We start from the raw sequence: 20069 nt of genomic DNA on the forward strand, positions 1-20069 counted from the left end.
ATCTGTGGGATTAGTTTCAGTTGTAATAACTAGAAACTACTACTATCCTAAACCATAAATATTAAACATTATTCGAACCACATATCCACAGCAACCATTTTGCGCTTCATCTTGCAATCTTTTCTATAGGAGGGAGGAAATGCAATCAAAATTCTTGATAGGCTATGTGATTAAAGCATAAAATATAGCAATGTTGTTCTTTTCACGCACTTGATACTGACCTTGGCCATCAACCTGAAGCAAAATAAGTATTTTTGCAGCAGTGAACTGCATTTTACAATCTCATTAAAGAACCATAACAAAAAGAATAGATCAGCTACCAATCAATTCACCGGAAATGTACTAAAGGGAATTTGTGATATTTTAGCACTATTTTTTCTTGTTTGTCACAATAGAAGAAAAGGTCACCTTTTTTCAAACGTGGTTGCTCACAGTATACAACCGCTGAAGTGAAGATCCGTTTTGGTTCGAGAGAGACAAGAGAGCATTTCACTAAAAGTAGAAGCAAAAGTGGGGGGAGGGAAAGAAAATGAGGTTTCTGTACTATAAACATGGTGTTCCGGAGACTTGCACAAAGATCGTAAATTGTTTTAGATTTTTCGTCGTTCATGTATGTTTGCTCCACAGTCAATTCCTACTGTTTTCTTTCTCCTCCTCTTCTTCTTTTTTCCTCTCCGTCATAAACTACCGCTGCCACAGATTGTCAAGAGGAAGCAATTCATTCGTCTAAAATCAGTGGCTAGTTGCAGTGGCGCTACTGTGAACGTTTCGAGCTTGTCGAGTTGAACGTCCCATCTATTTGAGTAAGAACTTCGCATACATTGATAATTTACGTAACTGAATTTGATTTCTTTTTTTAAAATTGTGACAGAAATATGGTTTTGACAGAGTTCAGTGATAAAGTTTGGATTCGTCAGTTTGTGAACATTTGAAAAAAATGTAGATTTTCAAGATCCAGGCATGTGAAAATAACAAGGAACAAGAAATTTCTAAATTAAGGTAAGGATGTAAATAATGATGATGTTGTTTATTAAGAGGATAAATTTTGTTTTTGTTTGGGCACTAGCATAACTAACAAACAGAGGCGACTCGTGAGGAAAGTCTCATCAGTATCACTTCGAACTAAGAGAACGAAACTTTACCTAATGTAAGATACTAATTCTTGTACACAACAAATAATACATTAAGTAACTTCCCTTAGTTTGAAACTATTTTTTTTTTTTTTTTTTTTTTTTACCTATTTGTAAGGCGACTAGAATTTTAATTTGCAAAACCGGGACACATATGAATTGGGAAGGGAGTAAACTTCTAATTCCCAGAGTGTATTTAGGGCACTAGTAGTGTTTTCAAGTTACAAAATACACAAGTAAAGCATTCAGAAGTTCCAGACTCGACCTAAAATTCACAGTGAGTGTTGGTACGTAAAATAGCTCTATGTTATAAAATTATTTTCTAACGAAAGAGGTAGAATTTGCTTTGATCATTTATATTTTGAATAACACTTACGGGTCACTTTGTTTATTTAAAAACAGAACATTTAGGTGTTCCGTTTGAGAATTAGAAAAAAACAAACGGGACAACGGTTGAAAAAAAGGGACTGTTCCGGGTAAAACGAGACGTCTGGTCACCTCACCGATGTGACTTCCTCCACGAGTCGCCTGTGCTAACAAACTTAATGCAATAATACTGTTTTTAGAAATTGCGTTTGATTTCTGAAGAGCTATTATAGACAGCTAGACAATATATGAACTTTTCAGAAATACCTAGCTTTGTGAAGCTTCAGATGTTATAGAAGTTACAGGTGCAACATTGTTTTTCCATTATGTTTGACATTATTTTTATTAATTTTGATAATGACGATGACATACAATATGTGACATTTAAAAAAAGAGGCAGTGACTACATGAACAGTGACTGTTTACGCTTTCGGCAGCCAGTAAATTTTTTTTAGATATGTGACTGCCTCCGAAATGGATTTCCGTACACATATTCCGCATCCAGCAACTAATAGATTATCTACCACTTATTTCGAGACGGAATTAATGTAATTGACTCTGATAATGAGTGTTTATTGCAGGTTTAAGCCTTGACATTTTTTTTTCCAATTTTGAAGTTCAAATTGATTACTTTAAATAAAATAAATATATATGCGAAACTAATCTGTCCTCACCATTTATCTTCCCACCAACTCTTTGTATACTTTTTACACTAAGATAACTAGAAGTATAGTGTTTTTCAGTCTTTTTTCTTTTTCCCTTTTTCTCTTGTTATGTTTCTTTCTTTATTTCTTTTTTGCTCAAAAAATTACCGCTTCTGCACCAGAAAGTCATACTGGGGTGGCGATCTGATTTTTTTTTCTTTACCTTAGTTTATATTGACATGAAATGTACGATTCCAAAGTAAGCCATATCTCGTAACGTCTAAGATTCTACCAGCTAGAGAAAGTTTGAACGATTATCGTCACATAGCCACCGCCTGAAAAGAAATATTTTACTATTTGGAAAACCAGCTTATGGGTATTCACTTTTACTTTTCCTTACAAAGAAAATATTTTGTAAGTTTCTACTAAATTTGTTTCATCGAAAATTTTATAAAGAAATTTTGAAAATGATTTGCCTAAGTTTTTGCTGGTTACCTCAATTTCATTTTTCAAAATTTCATCTGACTTGTGTGCTTGTTAAAATTTAACATCCGTTTTTCAGCTCAAAGGGTACATAAGACGTGGACTTACAGTTTAAGATGGAACTCGAACCACCGTACTTCGTTCAGTGCTCTTCCACTGAAAAATCGAATTCAAGACCCTGTGCACCGAAGATGAGCACGCTAGCCACTAGACTAGCAGGGAGAGCTTCAAATTGACAAGAAGATTGAATCGAAAAAAAAAAAACCATCAAAATTTCGAGGCCGAACAATTTTCAAATATTGCTGAATTCCCCCGAATACTTGATATAATTTCCTTCAGTATTTAAATGAAATTTTTTTCATTCATTGTACGATTTAATTATGCCTTTAAAAAATCTCGGCTATGAAAGGATTTGTTAAATCTTATAGTGCTTGTTTATTGTACTGTATTGTGTATTAGCTTTCTTCTAGAAGTTGATACTTATTATTTTTTTTTTTAATTGGCGTTATTCGGAGAGACAGAAATTTAGACTACCCTAGTATTTCCTTTCATAACATTTATGCAGCTATTTTATTATAGTGATATGACATAGTATTTTGTAAGTTAACATTGTTTATGTAAATATTGAAATCAATTTTGTTTCTAGAGCTAATAATATAGACAATAAACGTGAATAATAATAATAATAATAATAATAATAATAATAATAATAATAATAATAATAATAATAATAATAATAATAATGATAATATACAGAGGGCAGTGACAAAATTCTTATTTCTGAGGCAAAAAGAAAAAAAATACGTTGCTAAATTACAAAGCATCTAGTTAAGCTTCATTGTAAATTGACAATTATATGATGCTAGAACATTAAATTTGTCAATTATTCATTAAAATTTTAATGAAGAAGCTCACAATTTGCTTACGAGGGTTAAAGTTTCCACCATTTTTACTCTCGAGTCACCATACAATATGCAAGAACCTTTTGTCGTAACAAGAATCAATCAGTTCCAAATTTTCTTCACTTTTGGGGTTACGTCCTACGGACATACCCTTCAGGATAAACATAAAGAATGATTACTTAATATGAATGAAATAAAGAATTCCTGGAAAGAAAATGTGGGAGGACAGAGAACACCGATAAAACACATTGACAGGATGTGAAGAACGAACATTAGAGAAGGGAGGGAGAGAAAAAAACTTAATAGATTAATACATTTATCCCCTTATACGTACAAAATTATTCTAATTCCGCTTGTTTAATGCTTTTGTGATTTAAAAATAAAGTAAAATAGCTCATTTTCTTTTACACCTCTTTTTCTTTTCTTCTTTAGCTGATTTAGAAATAAAGAAGTGATGTTTATTATTTAGTTTTTTGGGGGGATGGGGGGTTGTAAGCTGGTTTTAAAGCCTAATCCTATAGTTGATTGATTGAGCATTTTAGATCTGCCTACATAACTATAATTATACAATTTTCGAAGTAAAAGTATAAATTATATCACTTACTTTTCTACTTGAGGAGATAGTCATATGTTGAAATCAAATGAAGCACTCTATCAGTTACGAGTAGTCACAGTGATTCGTCAAACATAATTCGAGTATTACACGTTTCATAGTTCCTACCAACCATGTAACTCATTTTTGGAGAAAAACCATCTTTCGAAGACACTAAACTGTTTTTTAAAATTAAAATTACAATGAAACGTTGACAAAGTCTTTGTCTTGATATCATTGTTTGGTAACAATGCAGTGTAACAGGAGAAGTACGGTTGTTAATGAGAGCACTGCTTCACTAAACAAAATGAAGCTTTTGTATATTAATTTTGCGTTTTGTTTATCGGTTAAATTCGAAAATTAATTCCAAATAAATTTTGCATAAGTATGTTGTAAGGTAAGTTTCTCGATCAAAGGAAAGTACGTACCAAGGGACATGGCGCCTACAGTCCTTATGAATTCACTTGACATCTTTTTTCTATTTCTTCGAGTGAAGTAGTTTTTGGAAGAGTGATTTTCCTACCATGAAATAATTAGATACAACAACGAAATAAGTTGTCGAGGTTCCCATTTCGGTTTTTCGTGTATAAAAGTATTTTTTTTCGACATTTAGAACCATTTTGCTTGTTACACATAAATGAAACTGGCAAGCAAATACTAGAGTATGTTTAAGATAGGGATGCAAATAAGTAACAAAATTTTATTAGCCCATGAAAAATGCTACTAGCCCACATTCCACATCCCAATTGTGACTTTTACAGTTTTTACTGTTTTAAAGCTCGCCCGCACCGCGGGGCGAGTGGGCGAGCGGTTATTTGCATCCCTGGTTTAAGATATCTCTGGACTCTTTCAACATTTAGATATTTTTGTTTATTATACTTTTCTAGAAATGAGTTTTGTTTAAATCACTTTCTCGTAGCAGACAGTAATTTCACCTCATACCGACCATGGAAATCATTAGGAAACCAATGGTGGATCTAGCCTGTGGGGCTTAGATCCCCTCCAGTTTTTTTTTTTTTTTTTTTGAGTGATAAAAGTAATTTAAACTATTATTTATATCTTTTTTTTAAAGTTCATAGTAAATCCATGACATACCTATCATAATCTGGGTCCTGCTTGTTTCCCCCAGTTTTTCCACCTTCTAGATCGGCCCCTGTAGGAAACCCTCCTTCTTCAAAATGAGATTTCCCGAATTCGTTCTTAAATGACTATTATTAAAGTCAGGGCCTAATCAAATTAGTTTTTTGTTTGTGAAAATAGTATCATAGATGGGGCATGTATTTTCATTCGATATAGCCAATATCAACAACCACCTCTCGAAATGGGTATTCTTTAAGTCGACTCTAAGTTTCCTGTACGTGAGGTGTACTTTAACCATTTTCTTTCATCCGAAACGAAAGATTTATACTCATTTCATATAAACATTTAAGTTTTAGAAAGAAAGATTCTTCCGGTTTGATGAAAAATGTTAGTCAAAAGTCTTACTTCACCCCTGGCAATGAATTTTCTAAGATCACTGTTGAACCATTTTTTTTTTTTTTTTTTCAAACTCGAAACAGCTAAAAATTATTCCTCGCAACCTACATCTGAAGATTTAACAGCAGGTATATCCTTAAACGACGTACACAATTATTAACATTCCTTGCAATCAGTATTCAGAATTCGCATCCAAATGACTTTTACCACACTTGGCCAAGACATAGTTAAATATCTTTTTCGTACTTGAAAGCGATAGACTTGTCCAACTTCATAGGAGTTATTTCCTCCCGTGAGAAGAATTAACCAAATTTTAACATAAATAACACTTCTCAAGTCGAGATTTATCAAAACTGAAAAAAAAAATTAGAATCTGAGAATAATGGACAATAAGAATCATGACATTATTGAAATTAACGTGTTTACGAGCCATTGGATTCTTGTTTGTTTTATTTTGTTTGGCTTCTACGTTTCCCATTGGATTGTTAACTGATCTCCAACTCTTCTTAGAAAGTGAGTTATGCTTATCCTTAGCAGCAAAACTTAAAATTATATTACTTTTGAAGCAATCTACTAAAATTCATCATGTAGGACGAAAACGGATTTGCTGTGCCTGTCTTTTACACGATAACTTCCTTATAAAATGAAATACGTGTCTTTTGTTTGAGGCTTAAGTTCATTCTTAAGGTTGAAGTCGGTCAAAAAATAAGGGAATGAATTCAGACCTTAATTTGAATTTGAATTCAAACCTAATGTTTATTAATATTTTCTCAAGTATTTAAATAATATTGAAACCGGAAGTGGTACTAGATTTCTACCACTTCCGGATTTAGTAGAGATATTAGAGTGGAGTGGGACAGTTGATTGATTACTGAAGACCGCTTCCTGCTATCTATTACCGTTTTTACTGTATAGTGGTCAACGTTAAAACCAGAAGTGTTGATAACTGCCACTTCCTGTTTGGACACAGGGTTAAGAGAAAAATGGTACCTATTTTTGGAACGCAAGATGCACTCTTAGAACAATTTTCGGTATCCAATCGTTTTTGTTTTATATATACAAGGATAAGTCATATGTCTTGCAATATTTTGGTTCACAACATACATGTATTTATTACAGCACAAGGGAAGCAGGCTAACATTTAAAGTATATTCCCCTGTGTTGAACTGTCTACTGCCACCTTTGTGCCAATTCTCCGATTACACGTAGATACCAAGTCTTGTCCTTAGAGGCAAAGAAGTCAATCACTGTTGTTTCAATCTCCTACTGGTTAGTGAAACATTGTGATTTCAGGAAGTGTGCCATAGGCCGAAACAAGTAGAAATCAGAAGGAACAACGTCAAGACTATATGTGCTGGATATGGCGTCAGTTGGATGCCATAAAGTTCATGAATTGTTTGTTGCGTTTTTTCAGCCGAGTGATTTTTTGCGTTATCCTGTTGCAGCATTCGCACTTTCGGTACACCAATGCAATTTTTTTTTTTTGACAACCCTGTTTTTGCACAGTCAGATTTCGGTAAGACACCCACTTTACATCGCATGTGATAACCCGTTTGAGGAAACGCACATCACAGCAGTTGTAAGCACATCCATTCTCCTCTTGGCCTCACCTGGTGTCAACTCATCTGGCACAATGCGGTAGCTCCTGAGGTTTTTCCCGAGTATATGAAGGTATCACACAACAGTAGACTGGAATATGCCTAGTTGCTTTGACAATCGTCGTGTGGTCGCGCAAGGATTTTCATCAATGGCAAGTTGTATGACTGCAGAATCTGTTACCCTGGCGCGGTCGGATCTTGGCTGATCTTTGACACAACTTGCACGAAATTTCTGGAACCAACGAGTTGCTGTCCTGTGGTTCGCTGGACTCTCCTCTTTCACATGGCAAATGTTTTGGACTACTGCCGCAACGTTATGCCCGAGTTTGAACTCAATAATAGTTCACGTGTTAGACGTTGTTCAGTACTCATCGTCACTGCCACTAAAAACTGACTGAAAATACCAACGGAGTGGCGGCCTTCGTGTTAAATAGTCCGAACCGGAAAATCAAACCAGGTACCCCACCTACCAGGATGATTAATGAAACTCAGTGATCATGAAATTAAATTTTTGTATTCTCTCAATGGGAATCCAACCCGGGACCACTTGCACCAAACGCACACACCTTAGCCACGAGATCAGCGGGGATAGCTCTCAGTAGCTTTTGAGCTAACGTATACACATAGTATTCTTTTAGATGCCCTTTGCTATTGTATTTCTGAAATTTACGTTCCATGGTTCTGTCCTTTAGAGTAAAGGAGACGATAAGAAATGAATGATTATTAGGAAATTAATAGTCAAAAGACGCATTCATAATACGCATGCTTTAAGCGAGACTCTACCTCACTACAGACAAATCTTACGGTTATCAGCTTAATAATACGAGCCTCATATCTTGGACCATACCACTCGGTACACCGTCCTTGGGAAGTTTACACACAGTAATCGAACTGGATGTAAACTGCTACATGTTTGTTCGTGAAAATGAAATGAAATTACGTCAGATGACTATGTCCTTGAGACTAAAAGAGGCTTATGATTAATGAAAATGAATGATTGTGAAGGAATTAAGGGAATGAGAATGTAAAAGGAAATGAGAAAACCTCGTGAAAACCCACGGACACGATGTTTTTCACAACAAACTCATATGGCCTGGTACCCTCTGCACCAGAGATGAGCGCTTTACCACTAAGCCATCGTGCACCCACCCTCCGGATTCTTTGTATGCATAGACCTGTCAGAACAGTTATACTTAAGCATATTAGAGGTGTCTTCCCTGCTGGTCTAGTGGCGAATGACATCCTGGGTACGATTTCTGGTAGGGAACTTTGAAATTTGCATTACAGTGGTTCGGATTCAACATTAAACTGTGGGTCTATGTCTTATATAGCCTCGGTGTTCGAAGGGAACTCTAGACTGTAATCCCACAAACATATTAGAACTTATTTTGAAGCTAATACATTTTTGCATCTTAGTGTAGTAATTTTTTTTATTGGTATGCCATTCCGCCTTATACCCTTCCAATTCAATCACTGTTTACACAAACACACAATAAATTAAACATTAAACATAAACGAAAATACAAGGACAGTATATGTTTGTGTGCGCGATAGGCACTTTAATTTCATTTATGCTTTACCTGAGTACATTTCAGTATGTACCGGTTTCTGATGTGAGTTTTACACAGATAACATAGCAAAGTGTTAAGTTAAAAAATAAAAATGCTATCTGCCTCTACAATTGTGCCTATGTAGAGACATTTTAGTAATTCTAAAAGGTAATCATAACCGAGAAGATACAGAATGAAAAGAGAGAGAGAGAGAAAAAAAAGGTTTATGACTGCTGCTTTAATCATACATACATGTATTTTGTAAACTGTCCACTAGATGGTAGTACAGTAGTTTCATTTGTAGAAATCTACTGCTCGTAATAGCATGCATTGCGTGTTGTGCGAAGGAAAAACCTCACGCTCTGCCCGCAATGTTTACTAGATTATAACAGCACATGCAGCATATAGACAGTAACCTTAATTTGAAGCAGCCGCAGTGCATTGCTTTTTCCTTCTTAATTTTGATAACTGTCAAAATGCACTTGGCTTAACCTACATTTGTCTCTTACTAATTATCACTTTATTGTGCACAGCTTTTATTTGACTCAGCCAAGAGTTGCGTCAAAACAAGGAAGAGTTGGTAATGACATTCATAAGGTCTTTACAGTAAATTGAAGTATTTCTTTACGATTGTATACAGTACAAAACAAATAGAATTATTTACCCTTTCAATCCAACGAATGCACACCCTTAATCATCTACACCTTTCTTAATGAGTATACTGAAAGCAGTACGTTTTACCTTTTAAGGAATTTAGTTTTCTACCTACAATTCGTTGTATTTACTCAAGTCTTCCATCTAGGAGACAAAAATGTATGTCCGTGCACTCCGGGAGACAATCTTAAGAACTATTAATTGGATTGTCATCACTGTTAGGCACAATATGGAGAGCAGGCGCGCTTCCAGAAATTTTTGTTATGATAGGAAGGGCCGAACACTACAAGCCATTACGTATATGTAGTAATGAACGGATATTATTCCGCACCCGAAAAGACGATAAGTAATTGTAAAATACTTTCATCTATATTTTCAGATAAATAGGGATGCGCACGAGACGAGTCGAGACAGGATTTTCCTGACAAAATTCGAGTCGAGACATCACTTTTACAGCACATTTTCGAGTCGAGACAACCACAAATCTTGTCTCGTGCGCATTCCTAGAACTAAATTGTTTTTAAAAGAGAAAGAGTACAGATGAAGTGCAAAATCAAATTTTCATGCTACATCAATTATTTTGTTGTTAAACAAGTAATATATAAGTTATAGGTTTATTTAGAAAGTATGCAAATTATGTTGAGTTAGGAAGTTGTGGAGGGAAGGAGGTCCGGATCCAGTGCTTCCACACCGTGGGTGCACCTCTGGTGGAGAGTAAAAATTTAGAAATCGGATTTGTTGATGGAGGTGATATTCAAACCAAAAGTACTAGTAAATCTACCACTTCCGGTTTTAACGATTACTATAAAACAAAAAACGGAACGCTTTCCTGCAATCGATTAAGAATATATTTCATCTCCATCCTTAAGTCTCTACTACAACCGGAAGTGATAGAACTTCCGGTTTCTTACGGTTATATTCACTAGAACTTCCGATATCAATAGATATTTGCATAAATCAAAAATGTAAAGAGATAGTGAGAAGCGTTTTTAAAACCGATTTAGCGTTCTAAGAATAGGCACCATCTTCCCCCTTAACCCTCTATTCAAGTCTCAAGTGACTAGTCAACCGCTTCCGGTTTTAATGTTAATCACTATAGAAATTAAACTGTAATAGATAGCCTGCAGCGGTTTTCTGCAATTAATTAAGAGTCTCAAGATCATATTCCATCTCCACTCTAATATTTCTGCTAACTTTGAAAATTATACAAATCTACTAGCACTTCCGGTTTCAATAAATTTTATTCTGTTGTAATAGATATTTTATGATTAATCTGTGCACTGTATATGAAAAATACATAACGTTAAAGTAACAGACTGCATTTGATTTCTCATAACAGCAACATCTATAGCTTGTAATAATAAATAGTAGTGCCACGTGAAGAAGTTTGGTTTGTATGACGTGCAGATTGGCTACCAAAACCTACTTTTTAAAGCCATACAAATCCGTTTTCTTCTCGATTTTCCCGTATACAACACATTCAGAATTTACTTTCAAGTACGGCATTTTGATCAACTCGATCTTCTCCCTTGATTGGCATGTGTCTCATCATTAGACAATATTACAGTTTAATCAAAAAGTAAAGTTGATCATAATTTTGGGCTCTTTCTCATTAACCATACTATATACACTCTGTCCTGGCAGAGTAAGTCGTAATAAAACGCTTGTTTGGTATATTCTTCAGAATCAGTTTCATCTTAATAGATGACTTGGATATTATTGTACAACATCACTTCTAATTTTTAGAACAATTAGTTTGCTGATTTTCTCGAAAACTACTCATGAGGGTTTACACTCACTCATATCTTTGTTTATCATAATGAGATGTATCATCTATGGATGATTTGTTTTGCTCGCTATTAATACGGTATAATTAGAGTCATTTCATAAATTTCCATTATTTTTCTCTATTGTAAAAAATGTATGCATATTTTATGTATTGCTCAATCTTGAAATGCAGAACTTTATTGAAATGACATCGAATTACAACCAGAGTCTTTCTTCCAGAAAACTTTATAAGGGAGGAGGAAGGGAACCAAAATGTTTAGATGGTTGTACTGGAGCACTATTTGGTAAGAAAGATGTGCTTTATACAAATGGGCGTGTCCAAGGCGGTGCGATATCAGTCATAGTGTGGGGTGCCGTTTCCTTGGATGGAATGGGCCCCTTGCTTGTTCTGCAAGATACGTTAACTGATTCGTGGTATCGTCAGCTGCTCGGAGACCATCTCTACGCTTTTGTGGCTTTTCAAAACACTAATGACATTGCTGTCTTTCGACAGGACAATGCGTCATCACTTCACTCCAATTTCGTTCGTGAATAGTTCGAAAAGCATGCAGGGAAGTTTCAACGACTGAACAGGCCACCTTGGAGCCCTGATAAGAACCACATGGAGTATATTTGGAGTGCCGTTAAACTCTGGCTCCGTGCACTGTTTCCTTGACCCACAAACAGGCCACAATTGGCAGCCGCGCTGCAGACTGTGTTCTCTCAACTGCCTCTATAAAGTGTACCAGGGACTTGCAGACTCAGTTGCACGCCGTCGGTGCAAATTGGCTATTAGATGGGTATCCTGTGAGTTTTGCTAATTCAGTGTATCTAAACACGACGTTAAAGTCCAAATCAACCTATTAGTCACTAAGTAGATATTTGTATGTGCAGATGTACTCAACAATATTGATTAGGGACAGCCATGATTGGACAGTCTGATGTATCTTTTCCATTCAGTGACTTTCGCCTAACAGAACTGCACTGAAGCAAAAGTAATGTTATACCACACACTCTCGGGATTCCTTATTTGATTATTGTAGGAATAAAACGCTCAAAAGCAGCCCAGTTTTTTAAAAACAATTTCACAGAGGTGATGACATTGCTAAAAGGTGCAAAATTATGCAAAAAGTGCAATCAAAAGATAGTTAGGAGTCTTTATTTAACATATTCTTTGAAAGACAAATTGATATGGACATTTTGATAGCAAAAAAGTACTAAGGTGCAGCACCTAAAATTTCTAGTTCTACTCATTTGTCTTTTAAAAAAAGGATAAAGTTACTTTCATTCTATGTATATTCTTCTTAACAGAAACATAATGTAAAAAAAAAATAACACAGTACAGTGTTTCTGATTAATTGTAGAACAGATTAATTGTGTGTGCATGAATTTTAATGGTAATCGGTTCACGAACATTTCGGTTCATGTATAGTATTACGGAACGAATTAAGTTTGTAACCTGAGGTGGGTACTTTTTTAAGTTTAAATATATAGTATACAATTTTTTGTGGAAGTTTCTTTAACTTTTAAAATAATAATAATAATAATAATAATAATAATAATAATAATAATAATAATAATAATAATAATAATAATAATAATAATAATAATAATAAAATATTTGTACGTATAAAATGGCAAGTTCATGGGCTCCAGTGTCTGAGATCCAGTGATAGTAAATCAATGGATTTGTTCATTCATTTCTGAAACAATATTTTCAGGAAGTCAAGATAAACCGAATGGGCTCTAGACTTACCAAATATAATTATGCTCATTTGCTAGAGCTGTGGGCGGGGTCGCATCTCTATACTGAAGGCCACGTAGTCTACTTAAAAAAAAAGAACAAAATTATATTTATAAAGAGCTTGTCAATTGCACAAAGTAGTAATTATACAAAATAGTTAATTAGTCACTAAGATACTCAAGCTTTAAACAATATGAAAATATGTCCTTGACTTTGCCAGAGTTCACATAACTCTGTCTACATGTGTAATATATACTTGTGTGTGTTTGTTTGAGTGTGTTTCTTTCCAGCTGTCGTGTTTTTCCTCACAAAACATGAATGTGTTCCGGCCATGAATTACGCAAAAGAAAGAAAACGAAGCATAGTGATTAAAAAAAAAAATCATGTGAGGGCACTAAAGGCTTCAAGTGGAAGACTTGTGTTTTCTAACCAAAGAAAAGTTTTAGCGACAAATTTTCCAAAGTAATTTTTATGTCACGAGATTTAGCGGAAGTAAGAGAATCGTCTAGCGAAAATATTTTCTTTCTTTCTCTGTCTCTTTCTCTCTTTTTATTTCTTCCATAATGTTTACCCAAATGTGAAAATGAACAAAAATGTAAACTCCTAACCCAAATTCAGTTTATTTTTTATTCTTTTGGAGCGAGATTATTTTTAGTTAATTATGTCTTTATTTTACTACCGAATTTAAACATTATGAGATTGTGCAGGAGAGTAGCCACAGGGGGGACATCGGGCCCAGGCATCCCCAAAAATTCTCTGTACCCCCCAAATCACTAGCTTTTAGAACATCAACGTAAGATTACCTCGCTTCAGTCATTTAAAAATAACAAAGTTTACATAAAATTAGTAATTTACGGTAAATTATTTACCGATCCTTACCAATCAAAAAATAGTGTGGTATCTCTTCCGTGTGGGAACGACAAAAAGGCACAGATTGCTACCACATCAGTTACAATTGATTGATCTAGTAGTTCTGTGCGGGTCATGTTCAATATGAAGGATGAAAATATTTTATATAGGTCTATTTTAAAATAATTGTCAATCTATGCCAATACGAGAATTTGTATCGTGAACGAAAACGTGATCACTGAAGTTACTTTTAAAACAGGGATGTATCAAATTGCTTTGACATCTAAATCAGTCTTATGTCGAGAGATTCTGTGTACAAGGGCTTAAATTGAAATTGTTATGCACAAAAGTATAACGTTTGGTCCGGGACAGTAGTTCTTGGTTAAGCATAATAAATACTACCTGGTACACAATTTTGCTTTTGGAGAATAAGAAAAAAAACAGTGTTTTTAATTTTCCGGTTTCCAGTTTCCAGTTTTTCAGGCCTCAAAACCACTAGCTGTAACACTTTTTTTTTTGGCTTTGTACATTGTAGCTGCCCCCCTCGAAAACGACGGGCCCCTCCTAGACAAACGTGCTGGCTACACCCCTGAGTATGTATGTCTTCGATAGGTAAAGATGAACAATAAATGTAGAAGGTTGTTCGCTTTATATCCGACTAATTTTGATAAGTACTCATCTTAAGAGATACCGCGCCACCATCACCAATCATCATTGGATAACCAGCATTGTGGGCAATCACACGGTATTGTAGACTATTTGTGTTCTACAAATACAAGGTGGCCCAAAAGTAGGTATACACCCACACAGTGATCAAGTATAACATTCTAGTTTATGGGTTTATTTTCTTTGGCTGTTCCATACTTAAGATATAAGTAAAAACACATTAAGAACAAATAATAAAGAAAGTAAGTCCACCTGATGGATAACAATAAGAAATCATATAAAATGCAGTGATCAGTACGGTACTGTATACCTACTTTTGGGCCACTCTGTATAAACGTGTGACAACATAGACATCCCAAATTTATTTCTCTTAAAATTCTAGCCCAGTTTGATATATTACATGACTCCCTTCCTATTTAAAATAATTGAGCGAGGTACAAGATGGCCGACTTCATGATAGCGGCCATGACAAGCCTGCCCTGTAATAGATGTCCGCTTTCTCCCGGTATCTATTAATGTGGTTTTGTTTTCCACCCCTTTATCCGTTTTACAAATACATTGCAATTTTCAGACTTGAAACACATTGTTCCGGCTTATTCTGATCAATCAGGTTTTGGGTCATTGCGCTCTTCTTTATGGACGGAAGCACTTTAAATTTTGCTTAGGCTCGTTTCCCACTTTGCTGCCAAGTTTGGTCGACAAAGTGGATTTTGACGTTGCAAAGTTTACTTGTAAGAAGTTTTTTTTTTTTAATTTTCTCGAAAGCTATGCAAGAGTTTTTAACATTATGTATATCATTTTGTTCATCTAAATAAGATTTATCGGGTTCATATATGTTTCATCTGAGGACATTTCGTTAAACATTAATATTGTAGAACCATACACATCTTCGTTTTCCTTTTTTCCTTTTTATTTTTCCCTTATTTAGTAGATTTAGACTTGATATAACCTTGACTGTTAGTTTATTTGATTTGTTATATTTTCTAACGGATTAAGTTTTGCGTGTACGAATATTTCAGTAAAAGGGACATAAAAAGGCGTTGATGAGCAGGTAGTATCGTTTGATGATGTAAGTATACGTCTAATTTTGTTTCACACTAAAACAGACAAAAGGGACTACCTCTTTAAGTAGCAAATAGAAAGTTTTATGATTAAGTTCAATTATTTAACTTCTTTTTAAAATGTCTCCTCATGTTTGTTGATTCTTTTTTAAAAATGTTTGTCTGCCACATGAATGCGAACGATGATCGACTAAAGTCAATAAATCCATGTACTATGTTTCGTTAAAAGCAAAAATCTTCCTCTAGATCAGTGATTCTCAACCTTTCTTGACTGACCAGAGATTTTGACCCCATACGCAGATGACATTATTGGAAATTATTAGTGCGGATTTAGACGAAATCAATGAACTATCGGCCAAATATTTACCATTCGCCAAGTACTCGAAAAAAAAAGTGGGAATACAATATCCCGTTACATCAACTATTTATTGATTTTAGAAAGGCGTACGACTCAGTTAGGAGAGAAACATTATACAACGTTCTTACAGAACTTCGAATACCGAGAAAGCTAATTAGATTAATTAAGATATGTTTAAATGAATCCCAAAGTAGAGTCCGGGTAGGAAAATTTTTGTCCACGAGCTTTCACGTCGAAAATGGCCTGAAACAAGGAGATGAGTTGAGTTGATTTTAGTTTAGTGTCCCTTTCAGCAGCGAGGCTATATGAGACGTGGACCTACTGATTAACGTGGAATCCGAACCACATGAGCTCCCACCGGGAATCGAACCCGAGTCTCCCACGCCAAAGGCGCGTACGCTAACCGCTTAGCCACGAGGAAGCTCAGAACAAGGAGATGCGTTGTCGCCATTATTATTTAACTTTGTTCTGGAATACGCTATAAGGAAAATCAAAGATAGCAACCAGGGCCTAAAGTTGAACGGTATTTACCAGGTTATGGCATATGCTGATGATGTAAATTTAATAGGGGATGATAGGAGAACAATAGAAAGAAATGCAGAGATCTTATTACACGCTTGCAGGGACATGGGTTTAGAAGTAAATGCAGAGAAAATTAAATACATGAAAGTGCTTCGGGACTGTAATACAGCAAATTATGGATGCATTAAAATATTAAATAATACTTTTGATAAAGTGGATAGTTTCATATATCAAGGATCAATATTAACAGAGGAAAATCATATTCACGAAGAAATTAAATGTCGACTAAAAGCAGGGAATTCGTGTTACCATTCGGTTCAAAATATCTTGTCGTCGCGAATTTTGTCGAGGAATTTGAAGCTTAAAATATATAAAACGATAATCATGCCTGTTGTTCTGTATGTTTGCGAAACATGGTCGCTTACTCTGAGGGAAGAACATAGACTGAAAGTATTTGAGAACAGGATCCTGAGAAGAATATTCGGACCCAAGAGGAACGAGAATGGGGAATGGCGGAAACTTCATAACGAGGAACTACATAGTTTATACGGTTTACCCAACATTGTTAGGGTCGTCAAGTCTAGGAGGCTTAGATGGGCAGGTCATGTAGCTAGAATGGAAGAAAGTAGAAACGCTTTCAAAGTCTTGACTGGAAGACCAATCGAAAAATGACAATTAGGAAGTTCAGGCGCAGATGGGAGGACAATATTAAGATGGATCTCGCAGAGATTGGAATACAAAGTAGAAACTGGATGCAGTTAGCTAAGGATAGAAGTCAGTGGAGAACTTTTGTGAACGCAGCATTGAACCTCCGGGTTCCATAGGCCATAGAGTTAGTTTTAATAATAATAATAATAATAATAATAATAATAATAATAATAATAATAATAATAATAATAATAATAATAATAATAATAATAATAATAATAATAATAATATCTATTATAATAGAGAAACCAATTAGTTTTATAATGACTATATAGCACTGAGCATTATTCCTACAGCTGGAGGTGTGGTAGTCTGTCTCAATTTCAACTAATTATTATTAAATTTTTCATGATTTTTAAATTCTAAAATTTTGCTACACACCTTAGGGAACTGCTTGACATATCAGTGTGTCGCGACACATCGGTTGAATCCTTTCAAGGGAAAGCAGTATTTCTCATTCCCAAGCATACTTTCGGAAAGTCTTTGTGTCCCCCCCCCCCAGCCTAACTCCCGGTGTTTAACTAACCGCTGCCTCCCTTGGAGCTAAGATAAATAAAATTGCGACTACATGTTACTCTTGACCAAAGTGACATCCTTGGCACCAAGTACTGTCCTAATGCAGCCTCTTAACATTTTGATTCTGTCTTCCCGGAAAGAATCCGTGAATGAAAAGTAATTTGAAATAAATTATCAAATGAATAAAGCTCTCCATCTCTCCATTTGTCTCTCCCTCACTTATCTTCCTGAGTATTGTTTCTCCAAGAAAGTATCAACAGGATTTTCAAAAAACACAAAAAGAAGCAAAGTAAACAGGATGTCTTCCTTTATAAACTTATTTGGTTCGATGCTGACAAGCTTTACGAAATATTGTATACCCTTTAAATGTCAAAGTAGGACTAGTTTTCCTCTTTTATTTCTTTTTTTAATTGATTATTCCAACATAACATTCACTACGGTACCTCAAGCTTACTTCACTTTCTAATAGATGGCATATTTAGCGTTGATTTAATACTTAATATGGATATTTCCCAAATACCAGTAAAGGTATTAGACACAACTCTGAAGTCATTATTAATCACGATTAATGATAACAAGAAATCAAATGCAATTGAAGTGGTAATATATATAAATATATATATATATATATATATATATATATATATATATATATATATATATATATATATATATATATATATATATATATATATATATATATATATATATATATATATATATATTAATTCTAATAAAGAACTGAATAAGCTTCAAGTGGTGATACTTATTTTTATTCTTTCATAGAACTGAATAAACATAGGTGGCGGTCTTTATTTTGTGTGGTAAGAATAATATTGAGGTAGTAATAGGTAATGTATTCTAATGAGGAATCAAATACGCTTTAGGTGGTGATAGTTATTTTATTCTGATACTGAGTCGAATAAAAGTTTGAGATCGTGATAGTCATTTTCTGCCGATAAGAAATCGAATAAGTTTCGGATGCTTATATTATATTAGATTAGCTTTTGAGTTTAACGTTCCTTTCAGTAGCGAAGCTATTTGAGACGTGAACGTACAGCTTAATGCAGGGCAGATCCAAGGGGGGGGGACCTCGATCGCATCCCCCAGAAGAGGAAACTTTCTTGTTTTATATATAAATAAAACCCATTCCAGAGATTGAAGCTCTTAAAAGTAGCTTTAAGTAGCAGTATTACAACCCACCGCCCCTTCCCCAGAAGTCCATCCTGGATCCGCCCCTGGCTTAACGTGAAATCCGAACCACATAAGTTCCCTCTGAGAATCGAACCCAGTCTCCCACGCTAGAGACTCATAGGGCTATGTTAGCCGCTTAGCTATGAATGAGCTCAAACTTCAGATGGTGATAATTATTTTATAGTAAGGAGTCGAATAAAATTGAGGTGGTGATAGCTATTTTCTTCTAATAAGGAATTTAATACCCTTGAGACTGTGATAATTACCATATTGATTAGAAACTGAATATACATCAGATGGTGAATGTTATTTTGTGATAATGAGGTTGAACAAAATTGAGGTGGTGATAGTTCTTTGTTCTGATCAAGAACCAAATAAACTTGAGGTTGTCATATTTATTTTGTTGTAATCGAATAAGCTTGAAGTGGCAGTAGTTATTTGCGTACTTAGAGAATTGATGTTCGAACAATTTACAGAGAAAAAAGGTAAGGAGAGTATCCAACTCTTGCTCTTAAAATGTATTTTCAATTACCTACAGTTAACATAACAAAAGAGTCAATAGAACCTCAATTAAGAACGTGACAACATTGCTTCTGTGACTGGAGCAGGGAGATTGTGTTATGTTATAACATTCAACAGGGAAGTATTGCACAGGATGGATGTGGTTCTTGCATAGTTCGGAGTCCAATTTCCTGTTTGCCATACAGGCCACTGGTCTGACGACACTTCCTCTCTCAATATGCTCCATTGTTTGTATTTTCTGTTTATGTGTAATAGTTCACTCGTGAAACGTGATACAGCTTCTATAGTTTGGTGGTCTGTACTATTCTAACATATTTTTAATTTTATTTTAAATAGTATAAAAAGTCCAATTATTCATTTATATGATGAGTTATTTAAAGTTGTACTGGGAGTGTGTTAATTGTGACTGTCAGCTAAAGAAGGAATGAGCCATAATGATTTATGTTGGTGTTGTTGCAAATGTCGTTTTTGTGGTAACATGTTTCGTGAACATTTTTCCAAAATTTATTCTAAGCATGAATCTACTGAGACTGGTAAGTGTAAATTTTTAACTATTAAAAAAATTATAACAATAAAAATTTTTATTTTGAGATTTTTGTTGTGAAGATGTTTATCAATTTTCTGTTTGCATGTGGTTGTGTTCGGATTCTAGACCAAAATTGAAGTAGATAATGCCCTCTCACTATTGTGTTGTCCTACTCGATTGCATGTAAAAGTCTCCACGAACATTTCGTTATCACAAGTCGGTACTCTACCACTGTGCCACT

At 34.7% G+C, this 20069-nt stretch overlaps 1 protein-coding gene across 2 annotated transcripts in view; it reads left to right on the plus strand.

Moving 5' to 3' along the window:
- Positions 1-550: 550 nt before the first annotated feature.
- LOC145680503 (uncharacterized) overlaps positions 551-20069 on the plus strand; it is a 184621-nt gene continuing 165102 nt past the window's right edge. The window contains exon 1 of one of the 2 annotated variants that reach the window (XM_081751094.1): positions 551-999. Coding sequence is in view for 1 of the 2 variants with exons in the window: in XM_081751092.1 (XP_081607218.1) it covers positions 19727-19835 (109 nt within the window). In the remaining variant the exon portion in view is untranslated. Of the gene's footprint in view, positions 1000-19439; positions 19836-20069 lie in introns of those variants that run through there. The other variant, XM_081751092.1, reaches the window with a different exon arrangement.

The sequence above is a fragment of the Thermobia domestica genome, chromosome 3 (assembly GCF_964235325.1).
Source record: "Thermobia domestica chromosome 3, izTheDome1.hap1.1, whole genome shotgun sequence".
Classification (NCBI taxonomy): domain Eukaryota; kingdom Metazoa; phylum Arthropoda; class Insecta; order Zygentoma; family Lepismatidae; genus Thermobia; species Thermobia domestica.